This window comes from Callospermophilus lateralis, chromosome 15, assembly GCF_048772815.1.
Source record: "Callospermophilus lateralis isolate mCalLat2 chromosome 15, mCalLat2.hap1, whole genome shotgun sequence".
NCBI lineage: Eukaryota > Metazoa > Chordata > Mammalia > Rodentia > Sciuridae > Callospermophilus > Callospermophilus lateralis.
Window position 1 is genome coordinate 78,355,531 of NC_135319.1, and position 16,104 is coordinate 78,371,634.

The 16,104-nt window shown below is 48.6% G+C and overlaps 1 protein-coding gene across 3 annotated transcripts in view; it reads right to left on the bottom strand.

Annotated features, from left to right (window-relative positions):
• Nrap (nebulin related anchoring protein) overlaps nt 1-16,104 on the bottom strand; it is a 71,201-nt gene that overhangs the window by 8,875 nt on the left and 46,222 nt on the right. For all 3 annotated transcript variants that reach the window (XM_076835277.1, XM_076835278.1, XM_076835276.1), the window contains 9 exons: nt 15,366-15,473; nt 14,713-14,826; nt 12,380-12,577; nt 10,620-10,724; nt 9,340-9,438; nt 7,641-7,745; nt 7,181-7,288; nt 6,006-6,317; nt 93-197 (listed from right to left, as the gene is read on the bottom strand). In XM_076835277.1, coding sequence (XP_076691392.1) covers nt 93-197; nt 6,006-6,317; nt 7,181-7,288; nt 7,641-7,745; nt 9,340-9,438; nt 10,620-10,724; nt 12,380-12,577; nt 14,713-14,826; nt 15,366-15,473 — 1,254 coding nt within the window. The remainder of the gene's footprint in view (nt 1-92; nt 198-6,005; nt 6,318-7,180; nt 7,289-7,640; nt 7,746-9,339; nt 9,439-10,619; nt 10,725-12,379; nt 12,578-14,712; nt 14,827-15,365; nt 15,474-16,104) is intronic.

Genomic DNA, 16,104 nt, shown 5'->3' on the forward strand with positions numbered 1-16,104 from the left:
CCAGCAGCCCTGGATCCGCTTGGGATCCCTACTCCATGAACAGGTTCTCTCTTCAAAAAAATGTCACTCTGGTAGGGACAGGTTGATGGTACCTCGCTGATGAGTTCTCCCGCCTTCCTGGCGCTCTCTATCTGTGGGGATCTCAGTGCTAGCCATCCTGTCCCCTTCATGGCCGTGAGGTCCGACTTGTAGCGAAACTGCAGAAAGAAAATCGTGGGCTTTCTCAGCAGAGTGCCCAAGACTCTTAGGGCACTTCAAGAAGGTCCTTGACTTGCAATGGCATTTGCAATAAGGCTCCTTACAACAGTTCAGCCCCCTCCTCAGGAGCGCGTGCTGCGGGTCATCGAGTCCAGCCATTTGTATTGTACATTCTGCCAGGAGGTAGATAATGAATCCTGCACGTGATACAAGAAGCCCCCACCAGCAGGATCTGCAGCCAAAGGTGATGGTTTCCGTGAACTCTCACTTAAAGAAAGTGCTGAGACATGTGCTCAGATCCAGGCAGCGGCCAGGATTCTTTTATGTATTCTGCCAGGGAGATGACTGACCACCTGCCCAAATCAAATCGCTCCACTCACTGTTGGGTTGATAAAATTGCTTTGAGCCCAGATCAAACCTGCTGTAACTAGGGGCAAATTTTAATCAAAATGTGACTCAGTTTCCCTCTGTGACACCGGAAGGTCATGTCAACCCCTCTGTTCTCATGAAAACACGTGAGAGTACTTAGGGACAAGAGCCAGTTAGAGTTTTGTTCTTGTGGTAGCAAAAGTGAGGGGGGAGGGAGTCAATGAAAGCAGGATTTAAAACACTGAATCAAATTTAGTCACGATGGGCTAAGAGTAAGCCATTTTAATTCTTCAAGCCTCAGTTTACCTCGTCCCACTGTGTCATTATGATTTGCTGATATTGCAAAAATGGGCTAAGCTTCGTTCTCTTTCTTCATTTTAAGGGCTCAGAAGACTAGGACTACAGCACCATTCCTTGGAGAAAATAATAAGAGGTGCTTTTAAGACAATGGGTTGATTAGGAGCCCCCCAAAACATCAAACCTTACAACAATTCCTTCATCTGCCCACCATTACCTTCAATGAGACAGTCACCTGCATCCCTTTCTTCTTCTCTTTATGGAAATTAGGCATTTTTAAAGGTGGAAAAGCCTCTCTAAGGAAATCTAAAATTTGGATCTAAACGAAGTCGATGGCATTTCTCTAATTTAGATATAAGCTCTGCTGTAACGCAAAATATCACTCTGGAAATCAGCCTCTCGGCCTTTTTAGTTTTCTTTCATTTCAGGATTCACAGTGCTCCTCACAGCTGGCCTCAAAGAGAGCCCGTTTCTGATCTGCTGTCTGCTGGCTAATGCCCCTGTGCCAATTCCACTCTGCCTTCCAACTGGTGGAGGGAGACATCCCTCAGGCTTGGGAGCAGGTTTCAAAACCCCATGTCAGTAAGATTGCTTTTTATACCGCGATCTTTCTGTCTACACCGGCAAAGCTTTTGCCTTCTACTCTGATAAAGAACAGAGAAAATTGGATAAATTTCTAAGTTGGAGAGAATAATCCTACAGGGCCTCTTCACAGCCAGGCCTTGCTCCTTTCATAAGCCAGATGAAGTGGGGAGCGCTCTTTCAACTCGCCTTTTGTTGAGCTGAACAGTAGGATCGCAGGTAAGTCAGAAAGCAAGATGTAGGTTCCCCAAAGATCTGACTGCACCACACACTCTCTTATAAATGGATCGTCTATTGAAATCTCAGCTCCCAGCCCAGCTTTGACTATTCACCAGACCCTAAAAACAACACACCTGCCCCAGACTTCAGGATAAAAGAGGGGAGAGGGCGGGGAGTGGAGAAGAATCAGCTACCCAAAGACGGCTTCAGAGAATGAGCCTAAGATAATAATAGACCTTCCCAAAACTGCCCATCCAAATCTGGCTTCAGCAAACAGCGACCTTGCTATTTTCCTTCCATATACTAAGACCTGGAAGACAGCTGCAGAGTCATAAGTGGGGTTTGGGGGCACCCCTGTTTTGGAGCACTCTGTTTCAAATACACTAGAGGCAACATTCAGTCTCTGAGTTACGATGAACCTGTGAGTGAATGATGTGAGCACCCAGGTGCCTAGAGGAAGGGGTATATGTACTAATGAGAAACATGATCATGTCACCTTGTGTGCAGTGGAGCTTGCTCTAGACCCACTCTCTCGTTCCACCCTCACACCATCCTGCAAAGGGAGGGTTCTTGTTCTCATCTGCAGAACAAGTTTGGTGTTGCGAAGATGGGCTGGATTCACGGAACAGCCCTGAGCTGCTGCGCTCTGGGTAGGTGTTATGGTTTGGATCATGTATCGAAAGCATAGTCCCCAAGCTCAGGGGTAGGGCTTTTAGGCTTTTGAATCATGGGGATTTTTTACTTCATCAGTGAATTAATCCACCCAGTGGATTAATCCATTAATCCACTGATAGTTAATGGACTCCTGGGAGGTGGGACCTAGTTGGAGGACATAGGTCGATGGGAGCATGCCCCGGGAGGGCTGGTCTTCTCTCTGGTCCCTTCCTATCTCTCTGTTTCCCAGCTGCCATGAGCTAAAAGTTCTCCCTGCCATGTCCTTCCGCCATGATGGAGTCAGCCTCCCATGGACTGAGACCTCTGAAACCATGAGCCAAAGTAAACCTTTCCTGCTGTAAGTCGCTCTTGTCAGGTATTTTGGTCACAGGAACAAAAATCCGACTGACACAGTAGGCCACACTTGTCGTCGGGAGCACAGGCTCAGAAGCCAGAGATTGGGGTTCCTAATCCAGCCACATGCAGAAGCCAAAGAGCCTGAACCAGGGGTCAGAAGACCAGAGCTGGAATCCTGCTTCACTTCCGCCTAGCAGTAGGTCCTGAGCAAGTCACTTCCCCGCCAGCCTGTGAAGTGGGGCACATTGTTCCTGAGAGTATTCAGGCTTTATTGCTGCATCTGTAAAGTTAGGAGTAATACTAGTACCTATCTAGATCTTAAATAATATTGTGCAAAATATTTATACGAATGCCAGCCCAGGGCAAGGGTCCCACGTGTCTTAGCTATTGTGACTATTGTTGGGGAAGCTGAGGCATGGAGAGTTTCAGGGGTCCGCCCAAGGACACACACCTGTAAAGAGTGGGGCATGTGCTTTTCAGGACCTCCCATGGTCCCAGCATGAGATCATGGAGGGAGCATGGAATAGCAGTCTTGAAAGGGCACAAAGAGGCGGCAGGACAAGCATGTGTCCATGATGGACATTGCCAGGGCCAGCCCGGGTGTCTCACGAACTCCTGAGGAGAGCAGGGCTTGGCCCTGACATGGGCAATCATGGCCTTGAGGAACTCAGCCCTAGCAGCAGGCAGCTCAGCCCCCTCTGGCCCCTCACTTCGCTTTCCTTCTGGCCTGAATGGGAGAGGGCAGGGGCAGCAGCTCAATTGAGGAGGCTCCTTCTTGGACCGCCAAGTTGAGGGACCTCCCGTTAAGCATTTGTTTCCTTTTCTACATAATATAACGACATGACAACTGATTTTTTAAATAATAACAACAATAAAGCTGAAGGCTCCAAAGCAGCTGGACATTTTGAGGTCTACTATTCAAACTATCCTAGAATCGAGACTCCCAAACTAACCAATTTATAATCAAAAGACAGTGCATGGAGCATAACATGGTAGTTTAAGTTTTTAAGCCATAATTTCTTAACCTTCAAAAATTTAATATAGACCCTGGTCTTAAAATGTCAGGATGAGATTGCCAACCACTGTTTCTCCTGTTTAGATGATGTCCCTTTTTTTTTTTTTTTTTTTTTTTTAGTGTTAAAGTTTCCTTTCTTTTTAGAAATAACAGTGACATAAATCATACCTTCAGGTAGCATTCGGGTTTTTTCCCCCCATTTCCTTACTTAGTAAAACAAAATATGACATTATATGGACCCTGCCATTTAAAAAATAAATAAACATTTTTCTAGGAATCCCAAAAACCTGGATCAGAGCAAACCTCTTTGCTTTTCCAGTGCAGAGACAGAGGCCTAGAAAGCCAGAAAGGGCGGGGGGGGGGGGGCGGTGGTCCTGCCCTGAGCAAGGACAGTGGCTGCCTCCAACACACACCTCCTGGCCCAGACTGGCGTCCTCACCTCCCCCAGGTGGCCTCGGAGTCCTCCCTGAGTGCCTGTCCTGTCTCAGCAGTTTCTTTTCTCCCCCAAAATAGGCTATTGACCAGTTGGGCACTAAAAAGTCACATTTTGAGCTTTTCTTGTGGGTAGGTGGGGTTCTCAGGGTCACCTGCTAGCGGTGACCCTGAGAGTGGAAGTTGGCAGCAACTAAAATCTCCCTCTGGGGGACCCATTGGTTTTGCACACTCCATAGTCTCCCCAGTGGTGAACGATGTGATAATGCAAATCATAATTACTAACGTAATGATGTAATAAGACCATTACCATGATAATTGATAACCAAGTATGTGTTTATAACACCCCTTTATTGCTATATCTAATTAAACTTAAGAGCAGGCATTGCCCTTCCCAGCATGTTGGGAGGAACATTCTAGAACAGCTAACACTTGCTCCAGTGTGCTGTGGGCCAGGCTTGGTGCTAAGTTCTTCCCATGGACCATTCTCAACCGAGAACCAGATTCTCAACTAGGGCTAATTTTATCTCCAAGGAACATTTGGCAATATTTGGCGACCTTTCTGACTGATGCTATGGGCAATCATAGGATAGAGATCAGGAACATTGCTAGATATTTCACAGCACACAAGACAGTCCCCATCACAAACGAATATCTGGCCAAAAGTATCACAAGTGCCCAAACTGGGAAACCTTGGTGAACACAGTAAGGGCTGATGTGCCAATGGCCCAGGGTTCACTCTCTAAAACAGGACCACCTTCCTGCTAAAGGCCTGGAGAGACGATGTGTGGCACCGTGTCCGCCACTCTGCACATCCTGCATAAGCACTGGCCATGGTCACGTTGTCATCATTACTAAGTCCCAAGTCAGTGCTTCCATGTCCAAGGTTTTGCAAGGACAGGGACTGCCCAAGCTCACACAGCCAGGATGGAGGATCTGGGATGTGCATCTCAGGAGTCATGACCGGGGAGGGGCTGCTGCCCCTGCCACCTGCTCACTGTCCTTGCTCAGGGCAGGACCCTCCTTTCTGGGCCTCAGGGTCTATAGTACATCATAAGGGGCATGGCATCCTGTTTCAGGAGGGAGCAGGATGGCTGAGAAAGTGGGTTCTAGAGCTAGACTCTGCTTGGTGCCTCCTCATGCTCTCATCTATAAGGTAGGAGTGACATCTGTCCCCACCTTAGAGCTATGGCAATGATACAAGCAATGGGCAGCAGTCAGCAGGTGTCAGCTGGTCCTGAACTATTCTTGTCTTATCCTCACCCCCATCCCTCCCATCTTCAGCCTAGACCCTGTGCTCTCTCTGACCCCATCTCCCATGACAGCCCCCCACTTGCTTCACTCAGGTCTCAAATACGCCAAGCCCGTTCCTGCCAGGACCCTGGCCTTTGAACTTGCTGTTCTATTTGCCTAGAATTCTCTATCCCCTTCTCTCGTCTCCTTTAGGCCTGTGAATGTCACCTTTCCAACAAGAGCTACCCTGATGCTGTCTTTTAGATTGTGCCTGTGCATGAACACACACATCCACAGCCCCTACCCACTCCCCTGATCCATTTGTCTCCATAGCATGTCGCCATCTAACTTGCTATAGATTTGCCTTATCAATCATGGTCTATCTCCTTCCTGGAGAACAGAAGTCCCATGAGCATGAGATTGTTTTCCTTTTTTGTTGACTGTTACACTCCCAGGGCCTAGCGCAGTACCTGGTATGTAGAAGGTGCTCAGCAACATTGGTTGAATGACTGAACGATGGATTTCAACTTAGATGAAGCAAGTCACTGGGACTAGAGGGTCCAGAAGCCCAAGGAAGGGGCAGTGGTGGACACTAGCGTCTGGCGGAAGGAGGAAGGAGGGGCTGGTTTTCATTCCACAAGGGGCCTACCTCACTCTGCAGGGCATGGGCTTTCTTGGCCCAGGCCAACTTCAAGTCTTCGGGTAGCGCCGTGAACTCGTGGTACTGAGTCCTGTAGTCATGGTCACTGGCCAGGGCCTGGGCCTTCCTGGCATGGACCAAGTGCACCATGTCCATGGGTAGGTGGCACTGGGCTTGGCTGCCGGCTGCCTCCCTCTTGTACTGATGCTCACTTTGCAGCTGGCCCATGAGCCGACAGTGACGTAGCCGGGGGTCATCGCTTACACTGCGGATCCCGATGAGCTTCCCTCGCTCCTTCACAAAGTCGTGTCTGTAGAGAAACTGGACGGCAGCACCAGCAGGTCAGGGTTCTGTACCCAGCTGCTTAAATTCCATCTGTGCTACCCCGAAGACCCTAGAAAAATCACCTCTTACAAGAGGAGGTGAAGATTATAAGAGCCACCACGGCGGGGCTGGCCTGAGAGCGTGCCTTCCTCCCTGGGGAAGGAACAATTAAAACATTGCTCCATCTTTCCATCTAATTAGAATCAGATCCTTAGAACCAAAGCAAGGGTCCCACTCCCCTTACGTGTCCTGTGGCCAAACGGAATTTATCAAAAAGGGTAAAAGAGAAACTCGTGCTTCATCTGTTTGCGCTTGGCAAAACATTAAACCCAAAAGACAGGATCCATTTATTTGAAGTCCACGTTTTCTGTGATTTGTTTGTGGGAAAGAGAAAGTCACCTTCATGTCCCAAAGCTACGGACGTTATCAACAGAGTGGCTGCAACGCAGCTGGCAGACCCTAACACTGTGGCAGGAAACTTCAGGGAGCCAAGGGGAAGGCATGTTAGGGCTGCCTAGCCGTCTCAGGGGAGATCCAGTTCCAATTCTGGGTGGGGTTTCAAAACAGGCAGTTCACACATTACAGGGCGTCCCCAGACGGCCCAGACTCTGCAATTAGAAATAAGCCACAAGCTCCTTCCTGCTGGAGATCGGTTGCCTGAATTTAGCTCCCGATTCACAAAGCATTTCTTTCCCTCCCTCTGTCAAAGGATCTCATTCATAACTAATATATTCTGCAGGTGACATCCTGTCTCTCATGGTTATAGATTTGCTTTAATTCAGGGAAATCAGCCACAGACATTGTTTTACATGAAGTTAACAGAGATTAGGCAAGATGGAAGGTCAGAACATTCCACTCACATCGCTGGCGATGTCCCCAGAGGCCCTTGCAGCCTGGAAGGGGAGTGCATCTATTGTCAGCTTGTAGCCTTGAGCACGGAGATTATGCCAAGACTCCTTGTATTTTGCCTAAAGTGAGAACATATGTACATCTTTAAAAATAAATAAATAAATTACATGAATCAGTGAACAAAGGCTACCCCTTTCATTCGTAGCACGGGGCTCCAGAACCAATTTCTGAGAAGCAAAGGCTTCCTATTTGGCAGAGAAAAATCTCAGCACATCCTGCGGCAGGCTCTGAGCACACCTATGCACCCCACACATTTGGGCAAAGGTAGGTGGGTTGCACAGGGGCATCTAAAACATGCATCTGAAACGTGGCTCCTGTGAATGCCAGAAAGGTCACTGTCAGGGCTCGTCACAGTCACACAAGCATGCATGGCTGGGAGCATGCTCAAGTTGAGCAGAAGGACAGGCTTACGTCGCTCAGATTGGCCGCATTTGTTTTTGCTCGGACAAACTCGGGCAGACCCAGGGTCATTGTGTACTGGTGTCTAGCATCCTCTCCAGCTGCTTTATACAGACGCTGCCCACAAACGGAAAAAAAAGAAAAGAAAAGAAAAGAAAGAAGATAAGTGCTATACGTTTCTGAAGTGCTGGACACTCCTCTTTTGTAACTGGGCAAACATGACAGCAAAAGGTCATTCAATGTCAGAGATACATCTGTGACCTCCAAGGAGACATTTCCTCCCATACAAGTCTTTATGGGTCAAATCAATGAAATAGGAGAAATATATAAAAAGCTGCTATTTTCTTTGCTCAATAATAGGCCAGGGAATGACGTAAATTTAAGTATGCCATTGACATTTCTCATGACACAGACCTTGTCCTTGGGGACAAAGCATAAGATGATGCTAAGACCTGAGAGATTTAGAAGAAGCCCTGCCTGGAGAAAGGGGGCGCCCAGTCCTGGTGTGCGTCCTGTCCTAACACCAGGGATCCTCCCCATGAGCAAGCCCACGCCAGGGCTGCCCTGAACAGCCTCATCCTCTACAGAAGCACCAATCCTGATGGTTAGAAAGGAGGCTAAAGGGTTGCTGAGTTCTCCGAGGCCAGAGGCCATCATAAAAGATATTGTCACTGCATCTGAAACATGCATCTGAAACGTGGCTCCTGTGAATGCCACGTTTCAAGATGGCAGGAAAGGTTAAATAAGAATTTAAAACTGATAACATCACTGAACAAGACCATGAATTCCACCTCTCCAGACTTTTTTCTCCAGCTCACTTCTTCTTAATTTGGGGTGAAAGTGGAAATTAACAGTATCAATCATATTCAAGCAGGGCAGGATGGCACATGCCTGTAATTCCAGCTACTTGGGAGGCTGAGGCAGGAGAATACCAAGTTCAAAGGCAGCCTCAGCAACTGAGAAGGCCCTAAGCAACTTAGAGAGACTCTGATTAAAATAATAAATAAATAAATATATATATATATATATATATATATATATATATATATATATATATATATATATCATATCAATAGTCAAATTTCACTTGACTTCTAAAAGTCACAGGAGAATCTTAAAACCTAAAGACAACTCAATATTTACATCTCTGTCAGCACACCTATGTCAGGTCAGTGAAAGAAGTAGGATCAAAAGGGTGGGAAAGACCGCTTATGGAGCAACATTCTTTTCCCTTTGCTAGAGCCAGGTAAATAGCGAGTGAGAAGGAGAGGAGGCAGGGGTCAGGAAGACTGACGAGCCCTGAGCTTTGGGACCGTCCAAGCAGAACCACAGATCCTCCCACAGTGACGATATAAAATTGGTTAGTCCATATTTGCCTAGATAGAAGAAAGGAATTATAGACCAGAACTTCTCAGACCTTAATGTGCAAAGGAATCACCTGAGGCTCTCGTGACGTAACCTTTGGATTCAGTGGCTCAGGGTGGGGCCCGAGCATTCCCAGGGGACACTGCAGAGGCTGGTCCAAGCCAGCCCTAAGGGAGCAAGACCACAGACTAACCCACATTCCCTACTGCTCCTCTTTCCCTCTGGACAATATTCAGACTCTGAGCATAATGCTCTTTGCTTTCTAAGCCTCCATACAAACACATAGGCTCTTCCTCCTCCCTCAGCCCACAAACATCAGTTTTTAAAAAGTCATAGGAGAGTTTACCTCGTTGGTAATCTGGTTGCTGAACTTTGCATGAAGGAGGTTGGGGGTGTCCGTCACAGTCGTGTACTTGATCGACCCAGGATGCTGACGGTATTTACTCTAAATCCACACAGGAGAAAGGAAGAAGACGACTCCGTAAGGTTTAAACCAGAGGAGAACCAGTTCTTGGAATACTAGTTAAAGACTCATTTTGCAAAGGCTGCAAGCCTGTCGCTCCAGAGTCCAGTCGGTCCCCTACTCTTGTGACCTCCCAACTTATGGGGATGAAGAAGCAGAGAGGAGGACAGGACGGTGGACTGAACCAGACACTCATGAGTGGGAAGGGGAGAGCTAGCCTTTGCCATGAAACCAAACGAGACTATTTAAATTTGAAGTTTGCTCCCGAACAGAGACCTGGTTGCCCTGTGCTTGAGGTGACACTAGGGCCAGCTTTGTAGCCTCTAACCATGCACCTGTCACACGACCCAGGAGACCAATAATCCCAGCTACTGGGGAGGCTGAGGATCAGAAAATCACTAGTGGGGCCCACATCTCTGGGTTTTCTTTTAAGCTCCAACAGGGTTCTGATGCATCATGAGCTTAAGAAACCTTCATTTTAGTGACTTCCTTGAAGAAATGGAGCACAAACAAGACCTAAACTCCCACGAGAAGCACACTGGGAACCCACTGGAGCTCCTGGGCTGCACTCTGACACCTTCCACTCCTGTGCCTCCATTATGTGCCCCTGTCCTTGCATAGACTGTGGAAAGAAGTCCTGTGGGCATCTCAGGGCTGAGCTACATTACTCAGGGGTGCAGAATTCTAAGCATTGCATATTTTTTTTAACCAAAAATTACCACCAATCTTATAGTGAACACTTTGTATACAGCTGACACATGAACTGTGCTTAGATTAGTGTGAGTCCTCACAAAAGCTAAATGGGGAGGCATGAGTATTCCCATCTGACTAATAAGAAACTGAGGCTCAGAGAGAGCTGGTCACTGGTCTGAGGGCATACAGCAAATGAATACTGGTCTGAAACTTCAATCTCTTCTCTATTGGTCTCCAAAGCCTGTTGGCTTTGCATTGTACCATAGGGCCACTTTTCAAAGGGACAGTGGATAATTGTTACATGTTAATACAGGAACTGACTCCAGGGCCACAATGACATCTTCAATGGCATCTAACTGCATGGAAAAATCAGTGACGACAGAAGCCAGGCAAGAGGCTAGGTGGTGAGCCATCACTGTGACAGCTGAAGTTCCCACTGGCCTTACAGCCCCACCCCCAGTCCCAGTCACCTCACTGATGAGCTCAGATGCCCTCTTTCTTCCTTCAATCTCTAATGTGCCTGGAACGACGCAGGCAACGCCTCGCATGAAGTTCAGGTCTGAGCGGTACAAATTCTGCAAGGAACAATACAAAGAATCAGAAAAGCTGAACCCTCAGAACAACAGCAAGGAGAAGCCAGAGGTCTGTGACATAGCATCTGTCACAATTAGAACTCAGGGCCGCGTCCGTCTCTCAGATACACCATGCTCAGCGATCGCACAGATGCTTCTTGGCAAATGCTCACTAGGGGGGAAAATGTAGGTCAGAAGAAGATAATTCTGCTGTCACTTGTCTCAGAGTAGCTGTGGTAGCGATGCTAGACAGATTTTCATTTTAATGTGAGCTATCAAAAAATAAACGCTGGGGTGGATTGTGGGTAGAAGTCAGTCGTCTTGGGGCGCGCGTGCAAATGGCTTAACAGGTCTTCTAAAACAGAACCCGGTAGCAGCGGGTGTCATTAATTAATTATGGGTTAAGAAAGAACGAATAAACGAATCCAAAACACTCTGGCAAAGGCCTGTCTGAGCCTGCCTGGATAGGGGTGAGCGTGTGTACCAGAGTGATTTGGGATGACAGTTTAAAGAGTCCCCAAAGTCACTCCCCTCAGCCAGCGAGGTGGCCCCTGGGCCTTCTGCCTTCCAATTGCCATCACGACAGGAGGCAGGGCAAGCGAGGGCTCTGTGCAAGTGACAAAGGGGCCCGGGATGAGCGTGGCAGCTCCCTGGTTCCTACAGCTGCTCTCAGGTTCCTGACAGCTGATGTCATTGAGTAAACACTGTACACAGGCATAAAACTCCAAGAGACGACAGACACCAGACCTGAGCGCCACTTGGCTCACTGGCACCGCCAAACCAGGAACAGGGTCTCGTGTGGTGTTCTACTCTCCTACAGAGGCCCGTTACCTGCAAATCTCAGAGCACGCACACCTGGCAACCTGGGATAGAGGTGTCAGCAAAACAGGCTGTTGCTGCTGCTGCTGCTGCTGCTGCTGCTGCTGCTGCTGCTGCTGCAGAGGAGCGTTAGCTGCCTCTCCTCCAGAGCCAGCAAGTCCTCCTTCTTCCTGCCCCTCCCTGGCCTGCTGCAGAGGACAGGCACCAGGAGAAGCCTAAAGAAGGGGCTCTGATTCCCTAGACCTCCCCCTGCGCTCGCTTCCCCTGACGTGGGTCAGTTGATGGATGGGCTCTGAGCAGCGTCTACAGACACATCTCAGTGCTCCCCAGAAGGGGGGCAGGAGTGGAGAAAGCTCCAAAAGAAACCCTCCATCCAATGTGCAGCCAGAGGCAAAGCTGCTGGCAACTCCTGAGTGTGAAAATGTATGAACCTAGGGGCATCTCCTCCACTTGAACCTCAAGTTCAGATCCAGCACCCCCCTCTCTCATGTATAGCTGTGTGATCTTGGGTAAGCCGTTTATCTTCTTGGCACCTCACTGTAACTTCTCTGTGTAGTGGGGATGAAGACCATCCCTTCAGGGTTAGTGTGAGGATTAAATAAGAGAATGTGTGAAAACAACGGTGCTTGGAATTGAGCAAAAATTCTCAGTAAATGGTAGCTCTCCTTATTGACTCGTGTAATTGTGCAGGAACTCTCAGGCTGTGTCTCAGAAGAAGATGCACATTTAGGATTCCCAATGTCTGCGGCCTTTACTGAGCCGTCAGAAGCTGCAGGCCAGGGCTGCACAGTCAGAGCTGGGAGAAGAAGGGCCTTGAGGGAGAGGCCAGGCCTCCTTACCTCGCTCTGCAACTTGTGAGCTTTCTTGGCACAGCGCAGCCTCAGGTCTTCTGCCAAGGACGTGTGCTGGGGGAGCGGATGTCTGTAGTCCTGGTCGCTGGCCAGGGTCTGAGCCTTCTTGGCGTGCACCAGGGTTACCATGTCCAACGGCAGATGGAAGTGTGCCTTTGAGTGTTCAAAGCCTTTCTTGTAATTCACCTGGAGGGGCAAACAGATCAACAGCGGCTATTTCAAAGCCACCATTTGCAATGGGACTGTCAGCAAGAGCCACTGCAGTGTAAGTGTCCCAGGTCAGCCCCGGGGATGTTCCTGGCAGGATTTGTGCTCCTTACTTGTGGGGAATGGCCTAATAAGCAGGGCTCAACTCCAAGTCCTGCCATTCACCACCCCAGTTCTTGGAGGTCATTGATCTGGGTAAAGAAGGCCCACAGCTCCCCTGTTAGGGGAGAATACAAGGCCCAGATAGAACGTCAGTGATCCCCTTGCTCAATTCGTTAGATCTAATTTTTCCAGAAGTATGAGGATGCACGGCCACCCTGGGCCCTGTCCCCTTTTTACTCTTTTCCACACCATCCACTCAGGTTCAGGGTTTAGACACCAAGGGTCCTCATCTCACAGGAACTAAGGAAGAACTTTCTCAAAATATTAGGTGACTTCCTGGTCAACCTGAGGGCCAGGAGCAGTAGGGTGGATGTCTGCAGAGCCAGCCCCGAGGGATGGACATTCCCCAAACCCAACGCACATCCTGAGAGAGCAAGGGAAGCCCACTCCAGACTGGCTCCATACCCTCCTGGAGGAGCTGCTGGGCGGCCTGCGAATTTCAGCCAGAGCCCTCTCAGGATCAGGTGCGTAATCACCATCTTTTCTTCCTCATTCTCCTCCATCTTTCCCACCGCTTCCCTGAAGCTCCATCACCCCACCCTAAATTGCCACCCCACTTATCCTGCCCTCGCTCTAGCACAAGGCCAAGCACAATTCATGCCCAACCCCATAGTCACAGGACAAAAAGAAAGGGGGGGTGGGTATTAGAAATGGGGAAAACAACCGAGACAGAGAATAAAATAGCAAAGAACATGTGAAGCTGTGGAAAGAGTTTGAGACATGGAGTCGGCGCCACTTCCTGGCCTTGCTCCTCTCTAGTTGACCTTAAGTAAGGGACTGAACCACCCAGTCTCTAATTGTGACTTGGATATGAGGTGTCCCTCAAAAGCTCCCGTATTAATGCAAGAATGTTCAGAGGAGAGGTGGCTGGATTGTAAGAGGTGAGAAGATTCGATTATGAGAGCTGTAGCCTTATCAGTTCATCTGAGTTTGAACGGTTCAGCCGGGGGGTAGCTGTAGACAGGTGGGGCATGGCTGAAAGACGGGGGCCATGGAAGTGAGCCCTGGAAGGGTGCATCTTCCCTTTGGCCCCATTCCTCCTTCTCTCTTTCTGTTTCCTAGCTGCCATGAATGGAGCAGAGCTCTCCCATCATGCCTTTCCGCCACGATACTCTCCCTCACCTTCAGCCCAAAGCAATGGATTTGACTGACCATGGACGAAACTAGGAGCCAAAATAAACTTTCCCTCCTCTAAGTTATTCTTGTCAGGTATTTTGGTCACAGTGATGCAAACCAACACAGTCTCCATCTCCTTATCAGGAAACCAGGGTGAATAACAAGGTAGAGTTAGTTCCCAGAGATGGTTTGAGGTTATATGAGACATTGTACATGACAGCATTTGGAGTTTCGTAACATGTTGAATGCAGATGTTACCAGTGGTATTAGCCAGCTCACATGTGCAAGGAGACAGCATGTACACACATGTGCCAACACCCAGGGGTCAGGATCAACTCTGAGGGTGGTGGCAAGCTCAGATGCCCACATTTGTGCAGGTAGCACAAATAAGTGAAGGAAAAGGCGGAGGAGGAGGGGCAGCTGCTGGCCAGGAGAGCACAGACCCCCTCTGTAGGGAGCTACCAGCAAGCTGTTGGTAAGCAACCTCAACCCACGGTGGCCTTCGGGAACCCAGTCTAGCTTCTCAAACTTTTATGTCACACTTTCCGTTTTTAAATGTTTGCAGCTAATTCACTCCGCAGACCAAACAAAATACCTCTGCAGGCCATAGGCCACCATTTGCGGTCAGTGGTCCAAATCAAAGAATGTCCTGCCCGGAAGGGAACTAAAGGGCCAACTCATCCAACCTCATTTGATAGCAGAAGAGGCTGAAGTCCAAACGCAATTTAACAACAGAACCAATGCCCACTTCCACAAGGACAAGTGACACTAGTTGGCTGTGCCATGAACATGGTTAAGCGGGGCCCCCGGCTCCGGTCGCATTTTCTCCTACTTACATCACTCTGCAGTGAGGTCGCGTGCACTGAATGTGCAAGGCTGAGATCATCTTCCAAGCTCCGGGAGCCAAGCATCTGTCCTTTCATTTTCTCAAATGCCTCTTTGTATTTGTACTAAAGGGAAAGAGAGCGGGAGAGAGTAACAGCTCGGGGACAAGGGACACGGAATGGAAGAGGTGGGTATTGGGCAAAAATGTTTTGTTCTTTTGACAGTAACTGGGTGAGTTAAAAGAAAACGCGCGGGAGTTGTCAAAAGGTCTATTCTTTCATATGCAAGACTCCCAATGACTAAAGGGCTCAGCTATGAAATGGCAGGACACATTAGCACTTGGGCGGCCCGGGCTGCAAGAAGGTGCACGCATTGTTAACGGTCTCTTCACACAGACTCCCTTTATGAAAACTCTTGGTGGAGGGTACATTTCATCTGCCCAGGGTCCATGTTTACAGTCCAGCATTTGGCTTTGTACCCCCCGCTAGGGAATTTTTTTTGTTGTAAGGTATGTTCTTTTGCACTGGTCATTATCTGATTGCCCTAACACAGTCAGTTCGGAGAGGAGAGGAAATTATCCACAGGCAAAAGAAAGCAGGGGTTAGAGGCAAAAAAGAGCTAAAGCTGGGTAGGATGAAACATTGTCATAGTATCGGATGCTCACATCACTTATGATTTCACTAGAAGCCTTTGCTGCCTGGAACGGAATGGCATCCAACCTCAGTTTATATCCACCGTCTCGAAGTTTACTCCAGGATTCCTTATACCGTGTCTGGAAGAAAGATGTGTACAAATAAAGACCTTCATGTGACCCGGTGGTTCCTAAACTCTGGTTTACCAAAGTGGGAATCTGGTTTGTGGTGGGCTTCTCTCCCCCCCCACCCCAATCCTAACCCCAGTTGGGTTTGGAGATCACTAGACCTTAGAACAAATGTTCAGAGTGGGCTCCTGCCTCCCATCCACCCTTGGCAGGTAAACCACAGAGAAAGGGGTTAAAAGCAAAGAGTCAGACCCAGATTTTTCTGACCAGCAAGTTAACTGGAAGAAGGGGGTGCAAGGCTGCATTTGCATAGCTCTTCATGTTAAGATAAAGAAAAACCAAATGTCTCTATCGAAGAATAGGAGTGGCAGGTGGGAGTGCAGATAGAGATTATAGGGGACGGGAGTTAAGCCCCCAGGCATCTCCTTGGCACAGCCCCGGATGCACTCAGCTTTACTGAGATACTTCCACACTTCAGCTCCTTGGTACACATCCCTTTGTACTGAGGCAGGGAGGTCGTCTTCCCTGGCTCATTCTCTGCAATGAGCTCAACACTTCTGCAGAATCAGCTACACCATTTGCAGGGCCCAATGCAAACCAAAGTGTGGCTCTCCTTATTCAAAATGGCCACACGTTTCAAGAA